This window comes from Myxine glutinosa, chromosome 7, assembly GCF_964187855.1.
Source record: "Myxine glutinosa chromosome 7, kmMyxGlut1.1, whole genome shotgun sequence".
NCBI lineage: Eukaryota > Metazoa > Chordata > Myxini > Myxiniformes > Myxinidae > Myxine > Myxine glutinosa.
Genome location: NC_136267.1, coordinates 169,101,090 through 169,115,905, shown reverse-complemented (window position 1 = coordinate 169,115,905; position 14,816 = coordinate 169,101,090). Strand labels below are relative to the sequence as shown.

At 45.6% G+C, this 14,816-nt stretch overlaps 1 protein-coding gene across 5 annotated transcripts in view; it reads left to right on the top strand.

Moving 5' to 3' along the window:
- The window catches only part of STK11IP (serine/threonine kinase 11 interacting protein), a 131,304-nt gene that overhangs the window by 30,241 nt on the left and 86,247 nt on the right, over positions 1-14,816 (top strand). For all 5 annotated transcript variants that reach the window (XM_078782542.1, XM_078782540.1, XM_078782543.1 and 2 more), the window contains 2 exons: positions 2,680-2,775; positions 9,350-9,457. In XM_078782542.1, the coding sequence (XP_078638668.1) occupies positions 2,680-2,775; positions 9,350-9,457 (204 nt within the window). The remainder of the gene's footprint in view (positions 1-2,679; positions 2,776-9,349; positions 9,458-14,816) is intronic.

Below are 14,816 nucleotides of genomic sequence, written 5' to 3'. Positions count from 1 at the left end.
GTCTTGGCCACGAAGTCGCCTCGTAGAGCCCCGTAGTGCCTCGTGAAGCCACTTGACCACCCTGTAGAGCCACGTAGAACCCCATAGCGCCACATGTTTTGAACCAGCTGCATATAAATACGTGTCTCATCCCGCGCGGTCAGTTTTCGCGACACTTTCACAGTGTTCACAAGTTGTGGAGCTTTTTGAAGCAATTCTCAACAATTTTTGAAGCTCTTTCTCAACATTGTCATCATGGTGAAAGGTGCTAGAGGAAGCAGCAGCAGCAGAGGAGGTGGCAACAGAGGTAGGGGATCTCAGAGGGGCAGGGGATCTCAGAGAGGCAGGAGTGTTACCCCACCTCCAGGGCAGAGTGTTACCCTAGTCAGGACAACAGATTCCACATTCTTCTTGTCGAGGCACATCGAGGTGAGGAGACATCTGAATCTGTTTGATAGGATGCCAAAAGCATTCTCCACCACTCTTCGAGCCCTGGAAAGCCTATATTTGAAAATGCGATGTTTCTTGTTCATGTCTCTGAAGGAGTAGGGCTTCTGCATACAGGTCCGAAGGGCAAAGGCATCGTCTCCAATCGGGCTGAAGGGCATGGGCTTGTCATCTCCTGGCAGTGGTTCTGGTTCTGGCAGTCCTGCATATCCACCTTTTAGGGCTTCATAAAGTTCTGTGCCTCTGAAAACTCCTCCATCTGAAGTGCTTCCTTGTGCTCCCACATCCACGAAAAGGAACCTGTACTGAGAGTCCACAAGAGCCAACAGGACTATAGAGTAGAACTTCTTGTAGTTGAAGTAGACAGAGCCAAATCCTGGTGGACATTTCACTGCCACATGCTTGCCATCTAGTGCCCCACAAACGTTGTGGAAGTTCCATCTCTGAAAAGCCTTGTGCCACTTCATTCCACTCCTCTGGTGTCTTGGGACATTTGATCACCTCTTCCATGTACTCAGCAATGATGGCCTCACAAGTCTCAGAGACGATCAGGCTGATTGTGTTGTGAGGACATCTGAACTCGTGGGCCAGGCTGTGGTAGGATATACCAGTGCCAAGGAACCTCAGGGTGATGGCCACCTTGAGACCAGGTGATAGGGCTTTCCTGAAGAATGTGTCTTGTTTCTGGATCCATGGCCCAACTATTCTGACTATCTCATGGTACAGGTCAGGTGACACCCTTGCAAAGGACTGGAACTCCTTGGCACTCTCATCTTCTAGCTCATTCATCAAGATGTCATAGACACCCATCTCCTGTCTCTTGGAGATCCACCTCCTCACCCAGAGTCTCTTCTTCTTGGCTTTCCTCTGGATCTCTCTTGCCTGCATCTCCTGCAGGACCAGTCCAGCAGCAGCATTGTACAGGGCATGCTGATATCTGAGGACAGCAATCTGCAGTCTCTGTCTTCTTGGTACTCTCTTCTTGGTACGTGGCTCTTACGTGGCAACTACATGGCAACTACGTGGCAACTACGTGGCATTACGTGGCGTATACCTGGCCGTTACCTGGACATTACATGGCTTTACGTGGCGGATACGGCCAATTTTTACGAGGGTCTGACGTGGCAAGTACGTGGCTATCCCGTGGCTGTACGGCAGTTACGTGGCCCCTACGAGGCCCGCGGTTTACGGGGTGTTTACGGCGCTGTAATTTTTTTTTTTAATTTGCCCGACGTGGCCCTTATGGCTAGGCTTTACGTGATAGTGTGACCCCGGCATAATTTTCAGCTCGATGGAGTACTGCTCTCTCCTCTGGGCTGGATCCCCTGCCTCACACCTTGCTCATCTTTATGCCATGGAAACAAAGACCTTCAAGACAATTGGAATTTCCCGCACATTCCCATCACTGACAGGTCGGTGGGCCCTGTATTCCACCACCTCGTTTCTGATCTTGCACCCTCTGTTATTTCTGTGTTGTGTCCCTCCTCTTCCTCGAGGCTTCTGCAGGGCACACACGGTCCACTAGCGAACTCGTTCTGGTGAAATTACCTCAATCGAGGATCACTCCTATCGTCCACTCATCTGTTCCTCTTTCCTACCTATGGAACCAACTTCCACATTCTCTTCAATCTCACTCTTCCTTCCCTCCAGGTCTTCAAGACAGCTGTTCATCGCCATCTCAGATCATCCCAAAACCAAAACCATGGACTAACCATATTTGGCCTGTTCATTTTCCCTCCTCCTTCCAAGTGTTTCCTCCCTTATCCATCTTGTGCATCACATGCATACTTTACTGCCCTATTCCTCCACACGCCCATTGTTTGTCCAGGTTTCCCTATATCTTGGAATTCAACTCCACTGTTGGTGTTTCCCCCTTTTGTCCTGTTGCATGCTGATTCGTTCATTGTTCTAGGTCTTCCATGAGCCTTGACACTGCATACAAAAACAAATCCATAAATGTAAAATTGCAAATAGTGGTTAAGATGAATGTCCCACAAACAAATTCATTCAAACATTACATTTGTGACGTTTGCTTGTGAATGATGACAGACTGAACTCCAACCTGAAACCTCTTACAGTTGAATGAGAATCTACTCTATTCATTGTGAATCTAATATTTGTCCCATTCATTTCTTTAAAAAAAATCAATTTCCAGATGGATTTTCACCTGATGGGAAATGCCTATTGAAATGCCAAACTGTTTTTAACAATCCTGACATGTTCTTTGTGTTAAAGCATTTTAATCTTTTTCAGTTGAGGAATGTCCCCCTTCACTGTATGGAGGGGCTACAGGCTGTGAACTCCAATGTGAAATCTCTCACATGCTGGAAGTGTGTTGATACACTTGAGGTGAGTGTTATTGACTATAGACAATATGATCTTGTATGTAGTCTCTGTGGCTTGGCAGGATAGCCTTGACCTGGAGGTGTCCAGCCTGGCAGGATAGCCTTGACCTGGAGGTGTCCAGCCTGGCAGGATAGCCTTGACCTGGAGGTGTCCAGCCTGGCAGGATACCTTTGACCTGGAGGTGTCCAGCCTGGCAGGATAGCCTAGACTTAGAGGTGTCCAGCCTGGCAGGATAGCCTTGACCTGCAGGTGTCCAGCCTGGCAGGATAGCCTTGACCTGGAGGTGTCCAGCCTGGCAGGATAGCCTTGACCTGGAGGTGTCAAGCCTGGCAGGATAGCCTTGACCTGGAGGTGTCCAGCCTGGCAGGATAACCTTGACCTGGAGGTGTCCAGCCTGGCAGAATAGCCTTGACCTGGAGGTGTCCAGCCTGGCAGGAAAGCCTTGACCTGGAGGTGTCCAGCCTGGCAGGATAGCCTTGACCTGGAGGTGTCCAGCCTGCAGGATAGCCTTGACCTGGAGGTGTCCAGCCTCGCAGGATAGCTTTGACCTGGAGGTGTCCAGCCTGGCAGGATAGCCTTGACCTGGAGGTGTCCAGCCTGGCAGGATAGCCTTGACCCAGAGGTGTGCAGCCTGGCAGGATAGCCATGACCTGGAGGTACGCACACTCGCCTTTGAGCTGTCTTGCCTAGGTTTGAATCCCGGACCAGCTATAAAGTTGTAAACTGTCGTGTGTGTGTGTGTGTGTGTGTGTGTGTGTGTGTGTGTGTGTGTGTGTGTGTGTGTGTGTGTGTGTGTGTGTGTGTGTGTGTGTGTGTGTGTGTGTGTGTGTGTGTGTGTGTGTGTGTGTGTGTGTGTGTGTGTGTGTGTGTGTGTGTGTGTGTGTGTGTGTGTGTGTCCGTGTCTGTCCGTCCAACCCATAACCTTTTAAAAAATAATTTGAGCTTCTGTCATTAAATTTTCAACAAACCTTTATTATGAGAATATGGAGAAAGTAATTAATAATTTTGGCAAATTTGTGAAAAGGCAAAGTCACAGTGATTAATAAATGAATACACATTATTAGCTCTGCCGCAGCATATCGACCTCAGCATGCCCCGGTTATTGAGCTCACCTGGAACGAAGTTCAGGGGAGCTTAGGTGATGGTCCGTCCGTTAGTCCATCCATCCGTCCGTAAACACTTGAAACTTCTTCTCCGAAACCGCTCATGTGATTGCGACCAAATTTGGCACAAATTATATTTGTTGTGTTGTGACTAAAGCTTGTTCACGGCATTTTAAAAAAGTTTGGGTCTAAGGGGGTTTACCGGGGGTAAAAGTGCTTCCAGGTTTGACCCCCCAAAATAGGAATTTGCTTTTTCCTCTGACACTACACACTCTATTTCGATGAAACTTTACCACGACCGTCACCACCCGTGCTGTGCTGTACCAAAGTTTGTTCGCGGCATTAAAAAAATCTGCACCTTTGGGGATCTACAGGGGGGCTGCCCCCCAAAATAGATATTTGCTTTCTTCACAGAACCTACACACATTTCGATGAAACTTGACCACAACCTTCATCACCCGTGTTGTACCAAAGTTTGTTCCTGGCATTTAAAAAATTGGGGTCTAAGGTGGTTTATGGGAGTGGAGGCCTTGCCCCCCAAAATAGGGATTTGCTTTTTTTCTCAGAACCTACACACACAATTTCGATGAAACTTCACCACAACCTTCATCATCCGTGATGTACAATGTTTGTTCAAGGCATTGGAAAAATTGTAGTCTGAGGAGGTGCACGTGGCGAGGGGGTTGGCTGGAAGGGGGGGGGGGGGGGAATGGGGGGTATTTTTTATAATCTTTATATATATTTTATTTCTTTATTTATTTATTTATTTATTTATATTATTTATTTACCCCAAAATGGGTATTTTCTTGTTTGTTTAAAGTCTTTATGATTATGTTAGTATGATTCTACAGACTTGGCATTTAATATGGAATTTTTTTTTTGTGGGGGTGAACTTACTTTTCAAGATGTCTTAGAACTAAAAGTTCATTGGAATTATGTTGAAATTATTCTAGATTTTGTTAATGTGACCTTTAAAAGAAACAAAAACCACATTTGACATTTCGAAACAAATAAATTGATCCTTGAAAGTGATGTAAAACTGATATCGAACTCAATTCACGGACAGTACTGTGTTAAACTTCTGTATGTTTTCCAGAAGTATCTCTTTATTTTGCACATTAGCCAAAAAATGAGATTTTGCACATTAGCCACCCCCATAAACCACCTTAGACCCCAATTTTTTAAATCCCAGGAAGGGTTGTCATGCCCTTCCTCCCGTCCATGGTACAGATCTTGTGGTGAGGCTGTTGCCCTGAAACAACTTGCTTTCGTCTCCTGGAAAGCAAATCCAACGGAAGGAAATCTCATTTCCTTTCACAAAGCCCGAAACAAGTGTGTGTCCACCCTCAGGAGAGCCAGGAAACAATATCTCACCGTTCTCAAGACCGAACTCTCTTATCTGTCTCCCTCTTCCAAATCCTGGTGGCGTCTGGTCAAATCTGTTTCTGGTGTTTGTTCCCCCTCCATCCCCTCCCTCACCTCAAACGGCTTAACGGCTGACTCCGCACGTGAAAAAGCTGAATGCCTCAACTCTGTGTTTGCCTCTAAATCTTGTGTCCCAAACCCCATCCCTCTCTGTACCCACCGTACCCAGTCATACCCAGCTGCTCCTGGATTCTGTGTCCTTTCCTCCTGACAAGGTGGAAAAGTTTCTGTCAACCCTCGACTCTGATTCTGCAACTGGTCCTGATCACTGGTCCTAACCAATATCAGCCCACTGGTCCTAAAATCATGTTCTTCCGCTCTTTCACTCCCTCTTTCTGTTCTCTTGAACCCTGGTGGTTGGGCTAGCGGCTAGGGTGCCAGCTTAGGATCCTAGGATCCTGGGTTCGAATCCCGGTGATCGCTGAATTAATGCCAGGGGGGTTGACTCAGCCTGTCATCCTTCCGAGGTCGGCAAATTGAGTACCAGTTCACTGGTAATTCCCTGTTTGTCGTTAAAGGCGGCAAAAAGGGTTGGCGTCAGGAAGGGCATCCGGCCGTAAAACATTGCTTCAAAAAGGGGACCGAAAAACAACAACAACCACAGTTCCCGAAAAAGGCCAACCCCCGCTTTGCGGGGAAAAATGGCCTCTAAAGGTGTTTTTTATTTATTTATTTTTTTCTGTTCTCTTCACCCTCTCTTTTGCTCAAGGTCATCTGCCATCTGCTTGGAAATCAGCCAACATCACCGCTTTGCACAAAAAAGGTGCAAAAACAGATCCTAGCAACTACAGACCAATCAGCCTTCTCCCAATTATCAACAAAGTCATGGAATCCATCATTGCTTCAGATATGAAATCTTTCCTCTTCTCCAATGGCCTGATCTCTGATCATCAATTTGGTTTCAGACCTGGTCACTCTACTCTGGACATGCTGCTTCTGCTTTCTCAACAATGGATGGAGGTCCTCAACGCCAAACAGGAAATTAGAGCTGTCTCCCTTGACATTTCACGTGCCTTCGATACGGTCTGGCACCCCGCTCTGCTCACCAAACTCTCCTCCTTTGATATCCATGGAAATCTCCACGCATGGCTGGCGGACTTCCTCTCTGGTCGTAGTCAACGTGTGGCCCTGAATGGGTTTCTCTCATCTCCTCTTCCTGTTCAGGCTGGAGTTCCCTAAGGTAGTGTTCTGGGCCCTATGCTTTTTCTGGTCTTCATCAATGATCTCTCTGACTCTCTTGAAAATCCTCGCTATCTCTTTGCTGACGACTCTACTCTTTGTCGCTCTACTCTTTGTCGCTGATCCCTCAGATCAGCAGTCTGCAGCCTCCTCACTCTCTGCAGACCTGGACAAAATCACAGACTGGGCAAACAAATGGAACATGTCTTTCAATCCTGATAAATCTCACACTCTTACGATGTCTCTCCAAAAAGACCGACTGGAAAACCCTCCCATCCACTTTCTGAATAATCCTCTCCAAGAAGTTCTGTCACTCAAGCTTTTGGGTCTCACTATTTGCCATGATCTTTCCTGGGAAAACCACTTTTCAAATCTGGCCTCCAAAGCCAGTCGCCGACTGGGCATCCTCCGTCGTGCGAAGTCCTTCCTTGGCACACCTGAGCTCCTCACCACATACAAGGCTTTCATCTGCAGCTCTATGGAATACTGCTCTCCCCTCTGGTCTGGTGCTCCTGCCTCACACCTAGCTCGTCTTCATGCTGTTGAAACCAAAGCGTTCAGAATCATTGGAATCTCCCGCGATGAAGCTAACTCCAAGGGCCTTTCACTCACTCACCGCAGGCAGGTTGGTGGTCTTTCCGTCTTCTACCGACTCCTCTCTGGCCTTGCCCCCCCAGCTCTCTCTGGGCTCTGTCCCCCAAATATTCCTACAGGTCGCACAAGATCTGCCTGCAACCCACTTATGGTTAAACTGCCAAAATCAAGACTTTCTGCTCACCTTCACTCCTTAAATCCGCTTTTCTCCCGCCTCTGGAACAAACTCCCTCACTCTCTTCAATCCCACTCCACCCTCCAGGTCTTTAAAACAGCTGTTCACCACCATCTCTTATCCTCCCCCATCCAAAACCTTGATCTTTTCTACCCCCGCTAATTTCGGTCCCCTTGTGTTTTATACCTCTCCCCCCCCCCCCCCCCCCCCCTTCCCACGGCGTCTGCCCCCAAGCCCTCTCCCTCCCACACTTCTCCCTGCTCTCAAATGTTGTGGTTGTGTGCTTCCCCTTCTCTCCCCATCTTGTCTTCCGCTCCCTCTTTTTGTATATTTTGTTTGTCTGGTTGATTTGTTTGTGAAATAAACGTTAGCTCTTTCACGAGCCTCGATTCAGTATACAAAAAAAAAAAAAATTTTTTTTTTTTTTAACAAAAACAAAAGTTAAATTACGACTGGGATTACGGACAGTAAAATTACAGTTCAGTACTTCGTGTAACCCCCACGAGCATTCAGGAGTGCACGTACACGTTGAGGCATGCTGTTCACGAGATTTGCCAAGGTTTGGACAGGAATTGCTTGCCATGCAGTGACAATAGCCTGCTGCAATTCACGCACAGAGTTCGGCTGCTGGTCCAAGTGGTCGATTTGACGCGTTAATTCTGCCCACAAGTTCTCTATCGGATTCATATCCGGGGACATGGCAGGCCACTCCATATGCTCTACACCACGGTCAGCAAGAAAGTGTTGGATCATGCGAGTACGATGAGGCCGTGCATTGTCATCTTGGAAGACAAAGTTTCCTCGAAAGGCTGCACGAGCAAATGGAAGCAATGTTTCTTCCAGAATGGCCCTGTACTTGAACTGGTTCAGGTTTCCATTCAGAACAACCAGGTCAGTTTTTCCCCCTGCATGAAAAGCAGCCCAAACGGTCACCCCACCACCTCCAGCTTGGACTCTTGGCACTATGCAATCTTTGTTGTAGGCTTCATGCACTTGTCTACGCAGTCAGACGCGGCCATCTTGACGATAGACCAGAAATCTAGACTCGTCACTGAAGATCATGTGATTCCAGTGTCCTGGCTGCCATTGACGGTGCTCTCTGGCCCACTGCAATCGGCGCTGGCGGTGTTGTCTGGTCAGGCGTGGCTTTCTCCGGGGACGCCTGGCACGATAGCCTGCTTGAACCAGTCGTTGGTTGACTAGCCTTCTGGATACAGGCACATTTGTCAGTTGCTGCCACTCAGCGCAAAGCCGATTAGCTGACTTGGTACGGCCATTGCGGACTAACCGGTGCAGCTGGCGATCATCCCTCCATGTGGTTCTGCGGGGACGTCCTGGCCTCGGTATTGGAGTAGGGACACCACTCTGAGCATTTTGTTTCAGGATCTTTGACACCTGACCTTGAGTGATGCCATACTGCCGAGCAATAGCACGCTGTTTCATGCCGTAATTTCGTAAAGCCACCACTCCATGACAAACAGCATTGTCGAGTTGACGGACCATCTCCAGAGGAAGCGGCAATAACTTTTGGAGATGTGCAGCAGTTGTTTTCCACTAATACAGAACGCAACAACCCTTGTATACCCGACTGTGAAGCCAATCATCAAATGCACCTGTCCGTACATTTTGCCACGCCACCTGTGATATAATCCTGTTGTTGACTTCTTGCTGCGACAGACAATCAGTGACATGGTTCTTTTAACAAATAAATCACCAAAGTGTCAAAGAAACTCACCAGATTGATATACTGAGTTAAGAAAGTAAACCCAAGTCAAGAAGAAAAAAAAATTCCATATTAAATGCCAAGTCTGTACATGCTGCCCTGGCTTCTAGCAACCATTGCAGTTGGTTTAAAATACCCTTAGTCAGTGCAGTATACTGTTTATTCTACCAGGTGAGCGCTAGGGGTGTTGCCCCTATGTTTTACAACTGTCATGTTAATGAAATTTAGTTCGAGTATAAAGCTGACGCTGTCGGGCTTGGCATTTTGAGATGCTTTCTTTGTCTTCATTTTTTTGTATATTCATACAGAGAGTTTAATGGATAGAGTTTGTACGTTTGTCATATTGACAAAGTATTTGATAACAAACTTCTGTTTCAGGAGGTGTTATCCCAATGTGGGGGTGACTTCGCGTCTGGCTTTTCCTGGCACAACCTTGACACTCTCAATTTCAGCCACAACTTCATCGGTTCTCTGGATGATTCTCTGGTAATAAATAGTGCTGAGGTGGGGTGGGGAGGGAGTTTGTTTTCTCGATGACATGTGAAGTTAAATTTACATCGCTCAGTAAAATGTGTACCGCTTGCTTTTGTAAATGTCATTTTATTCACAAAATATATTCATTAGTTTGTCAATAACTGTTTGAATGCTTTTGGCCATGGCCTCACGAGAACGGGCTATTAGCCGCGGTCGTGGCCTGCATCATTGTTCAACGATCTGTATTGTTTGTTCCTATTTAAATCCTTGTTCCAATGGTTTCCTCCTATGGATTCCTTGTAAACAAATACAGATGTTTTATTCAATTTGCCTGAAAAAGTACCACATTTTCGTATTGCATACTGGAACAATTCAGCACTCAAACAGTTGAAAAGCTCCAATACAGTACACTAGTGGTTTTAACTGCGACGTGTCGCAGGTATACAAGAGCTCCACATGGTTGTTGTTACCTCCACCACCTGAGGTGGATGGAGGTTATGTTTTCACCACTGTCTGTCTATCAGTTTGTGAACAGGATATCTCAAAAAGTTATGGACGGATTCGGCTGAAATCTGGAGGAAAGGTTGGGTGTGTGGCACAGACGAAGTGATGAGATTTTTGTGAAGATCCGAATCCGGATCCGGATATGAGTATTTTTTAATTTTTATAAGTGATTTGTCACCATTGAGTGACAGGGTGAAAAACGACTTATACCATGATGTTTCAAAAAGTTGTGGACGACTTATGACAAAACTTGGTGGATGAATTGGGTGAATGACAAGAACAGGCCGATTATATTTTGGTTCAGGTCTGGATCCAGATATGACCTTATCAGTGAGATACAAAACATAAACTGTTCAGCCTGGTGGAGGTATGCTCTCTACTGAGTGCCGTACTAGATGTGGTTGTTGTGGTTCTTGGTGGGAGGTCGATTTTTTGAAATGTGCACCCATTGGTTGGACAGCAGTTAGACACATCCACATTTGTCGCTTGACTCCACCCACCATAGCCATGGGACCCAAACAAAATAAAATGGCCTCCATCTTGGTTTTCTGTTGGGCATAAGATATCAGGCCTGCTGATTATACACTCCCCAAGTTTGTTGCATCAGATTTGCATTGGCTTTTTTTGGGACTTTCTAAAATCTGAATATCATGATGAGGTACCCCAAAATATGTAATCAATGTGTCAGTAAGGTTTAATCAAGCCTGGCAGCACACATGGTACACGGCTCCCAAAATAAAATAGCATTACATGATTTTTGAACCGGCCTCTTATTGGGGTTAAATTATAATCCGTGACCATGTGACGAATTGGCTCGTTCTGATATAACCGTGGTGGAGGCTGTCATGGGTGAGAGATTTTTAGTTAGTCTTTTGAATGGCTCATTAAATGTGAATTTCCCTTTTGTGTTGATCATTTTAGCTCACCTGGAAAGAAGTTCAGGGGAGCTTATGCGATGGCCCGTCAGTCCGTCAGTCCGTCTGTAAACACTTGAAACTTCTCCGAAACCGCTGATGGGATTGCGACCAAATTTGGCACAAATGATATTTATTGTGTTGTGACTAAAGTTTGTTCACGGCATTCAAATAATGGGGGGCCTTAGGGGGTTTACCGTGTGTTAAATGTGAATTTTAATTAAAGGTTGGGTGTGTGGTCCTGTTTGAGTCCCCCTGTGGGTCCATTTGTCCACTGTGAGTGGGTCCCTGTTTGACCCCCCCCCCCCCCCCCCAAAATAAGAATTTGCTTTTTCCTCTGAAACGACACACACTATTTAGATGAAACTTTATCACAACCTTCATCACCTGTGATGTTCCGAAGATTGTTGACGGCACTGAGAAAATCGGAGTCAAAGGGGGTTTACCGGGGGTCAAAGTGGGTCCAGGTTTGATCCCCAAAATAGATATTTGCTTTCTTCTCTGAAACTACACACACTTTTGATGAGACTTGACCACAACCTTCACCACCCGTGATGTACCAAAGTTTGTCCATGGCATTAAAAAAATCTGCCCCTTTGGGGATCTACGTGTGGGTGTGATCTGCCCCTTTGAGGGTCATTTGTTCCTGCCATTTAAAAAATTGGGGTCTAAGGTGGTCTATCGGGGAGGGAGGGGGCTTGCCCCCCAAAATAGGTATTTGCTTTTTTTCTCAGAACCTACACACACAATTTCATCGTGACGCACAACCTTCATCATCCGATGTTTGTTCAAGGCAAAATTGTGGTCTGAGGAGATGCACGGGGTGGGGAGGGGCGAGGGGGGTTGCCCCCCAAAATAGGTATTTTTTTGTTTGTTTGTTTAAAGTCTCATGATTATGTTAGAATGATTCTACATGCTGCCCTGTTTAAAATACCTTTAGGTAGTGCAGTATACTGTTTATTCTACCAGGTGAGCAGCAGGGGTATTGCCCCTATGTTTTAAGAGTGCTTTAAATGCGTGTTTCGCAATCGGCCAGTTACCAGATTATGTCGCAGGATGTGACCTCGGTGCGGTCATTCTTGTTCAAGATCTAAACACAGTCTACTCCCACATACATAAATAGATTCATTCGTAAACTTCTTCTTGTAATGATTATCTTTTTTAAATGGAATTTAATTACTATTAAGTTGATAATCATTTTCTTCATTCATGGAGTACTTACTAGCAGGGGTACCCGGCATTGCCCAGTGATGTTTTAATCCCTGCTGGCATTTTGAAGAAATAAATAAAACATTTTTTTTGCAATACAACATGGAGGTATATAGATTGAGATGAAATTGTAACAGCATGGCCTAATGGCCAAATTCAATGGCGATGCAATCACAAAGCTCCCTGCATTAACCCCAAAAGAGATCACATGTTATGGATCATACAGCCAACCTTTCAGGATTTCAATAGTCAAAATAAGAAATGGATTATGACACGTGGAATTGTCATGTTTTTAGGATATTCAGAACGGGAGCGAGAGAATGCAGAAAATGGCATTGCTAATTGGTCTAATTAACATTAATCACACAAAAAATAATACATACACATAAAACATATAATAAGGGGAGCAGTAGACAAGATAGGGAGAGAGGGGGAAGCACACAAACACAACATTTCAGAGCAGGGACATTGGGAGATCTGTGGGAGGGAGAGGGCTTGGGGGGAGGAGGCGTGGGAAGGGGGAGGGGGAAGTATAAAACACATGGACACTACAAGGACTTCCAGGAAAGAAGTTGGTATTTTTAAAAAGTGGATCTGGGGTGAATTAGTGGGAGTAGAAAAGATCAAGGTTTTTTTTAATGGGGGAAGATAAGAGATGGTGGTGAACAGCTGTTTTAAAGACCTGGAGGGAGGAGTGGGATTGAAGAGAGTGAGGGAGTTTGTTCCAGAGGCGGGAGTAAAGAGGAATGAAAGAGTGAAGGTGAGCAGAGAGTCTTGATTTTGGCAGTTTAACCATAAGAGGGTTGCTGGCAGATCTTGTGCGACCTGTAGGAATATTTGGGGGACAGAGCACAGAGAGAGCTGGGGGAGCAAGGCCGGAGAGGAGTCGGTAGAAGACAGAAAGACCACAGACCTGCCTGCCTGTGACCTGTGAGTGAGTGAAAGGCCCTCGGAGTTAGCTTCATCGCGGGAGTTTTCAATGATTCTGAAAGCTTTGGTTTCAACAGCGTGAAGCCGAGCTAGGTGTGAGGCAGGAGCACTGGCCCAGAGGGGAGAACAGTACCAAATTACCAAATATCAAATCATTTACCAAATCCAAATACCAAATTTGTATTGTACAAAAAAGTACAATACCAAATCCATTCCGATTACCGAAGACCTGAACATTCTTTCCATCACCACCCTTCCAACCTGAGCTCTCCCACACTCAACCCAGGAGTATGCATTGCCACCCCTCCAACCCAAACTGCCAGCAATCATTGGTGGGCATTAAAGATCTGACGGTTTCCTCTGCCAAGAATAGGTGAGCTATCGCTAGCACTCCAAATTCCAAATTCCTGCCCTAACTTGCTATGTTTGAGTGGCAAGTTACTCGGATTATAAACCTTCTGGTTTTCATTTCTGGTTGTTGAATGTCCTGTTGGATCGCAATGACACCAGCCGAGGCTGCAGTGGCCTCAGCCACGACGACGACACGAGATGAAAGAAACACCAAAAGTTTGCGGAGGATTTTAAAAACGCTAACAGTTTGCACCATGAGAGAGAAGGAAAAAGAAAGAGAACGGAGGTGAAAAGGTGATAAAGGAAACGACACATTCTCCCGAGCTGTTGCGCTCGTTCTCATGTGGTGCAAATCATTTTAGAACAGACTAACCCAGTAAAGGAGGAATCGGCGGTCTTCCATATGTGAACCTGTAAAATTCAGCGACTCCCCTTTTCCCAGACCATGACGGACCAAGTTCATCTCGCTATACGTTTATCTGTCGAGATTCAGCTTTGCTTCTTATATTATACCTTGAAAGGTATCATTTGCTGAACTCTCTCTACTCGTCGAATCTACTTGTCAGACATTGCACTGCTATTTGCTGCCTCAGTGACGACGTCAAAGTTTGTGTATCCTCACTGATGCCATTTCGGGTGATTTACATGCCATTTTCGAGAAGACAGCTTGCCCGTTCCTCCAATCCGTTCTCTTGAAGTAACACATCGTCCTTAACAACGTGCAGTTCCCGTCTTTAACGTCTCTCACACAACTTGACCAATGGACTTGGGTTATTTTCCATACATTGGTGAATGGTGATACAAGGTTTTAACCTTCGGAGGGCTTTTAAGATGCGACTAGCCTGTTTGCTTCATCCTGTATACACCCTCTGGACTACATCCTTCTGAATGAGCTCACCGCCAACACTTCACCAATTTATAACCCACTGGAGTTTATTTTACAAACTGTTTGCTTGAGATGAGTTGCCAACTCTCTCTCTTGCTCTTTCTCTTTCTCTTTCTCTTTCTCTTTCTCTTCTCTCTTTCTCTCTTTCTCTCTTTCTCTCTTTCTCTCTTTCCCTCTTTCTCTCTTTCTCTCTTTCTCTCTTTCTCTCTTTCTCTCTTTCCCTCTTTCTCTCTTTCTCTCTTTCTCTCTTTCTCTCTTTTTCTCTTTCTCTCTTTCTCTCTTTTTTTTTCTCTTTCTCTTTCTCTTTTTCTCTTTCTCTTTTTCCTCTTTCTCTTTCTCTTTCTCTCTTTTTTTTCTCTTTCTCTTTCCCTTTTTTTTTCTCTTTCTCTTTCTCTTTCTCTTTCTCTTTTTTTTTTCTCTTTCTCTTTCTCTCTTTTTTTTCTCTTTCTCTCTTTCTCTTTCTCTCTTTCTCTTTCTCTTTCTCTCTTTCTCTTTCTCTCTTTCTCTTTCTCTCTTTCTCTTTCTCTTTCTTTTTCTCTCTTTCTCTTTCTCTTTCTCTCTTTCTCTTTCTCTTTCT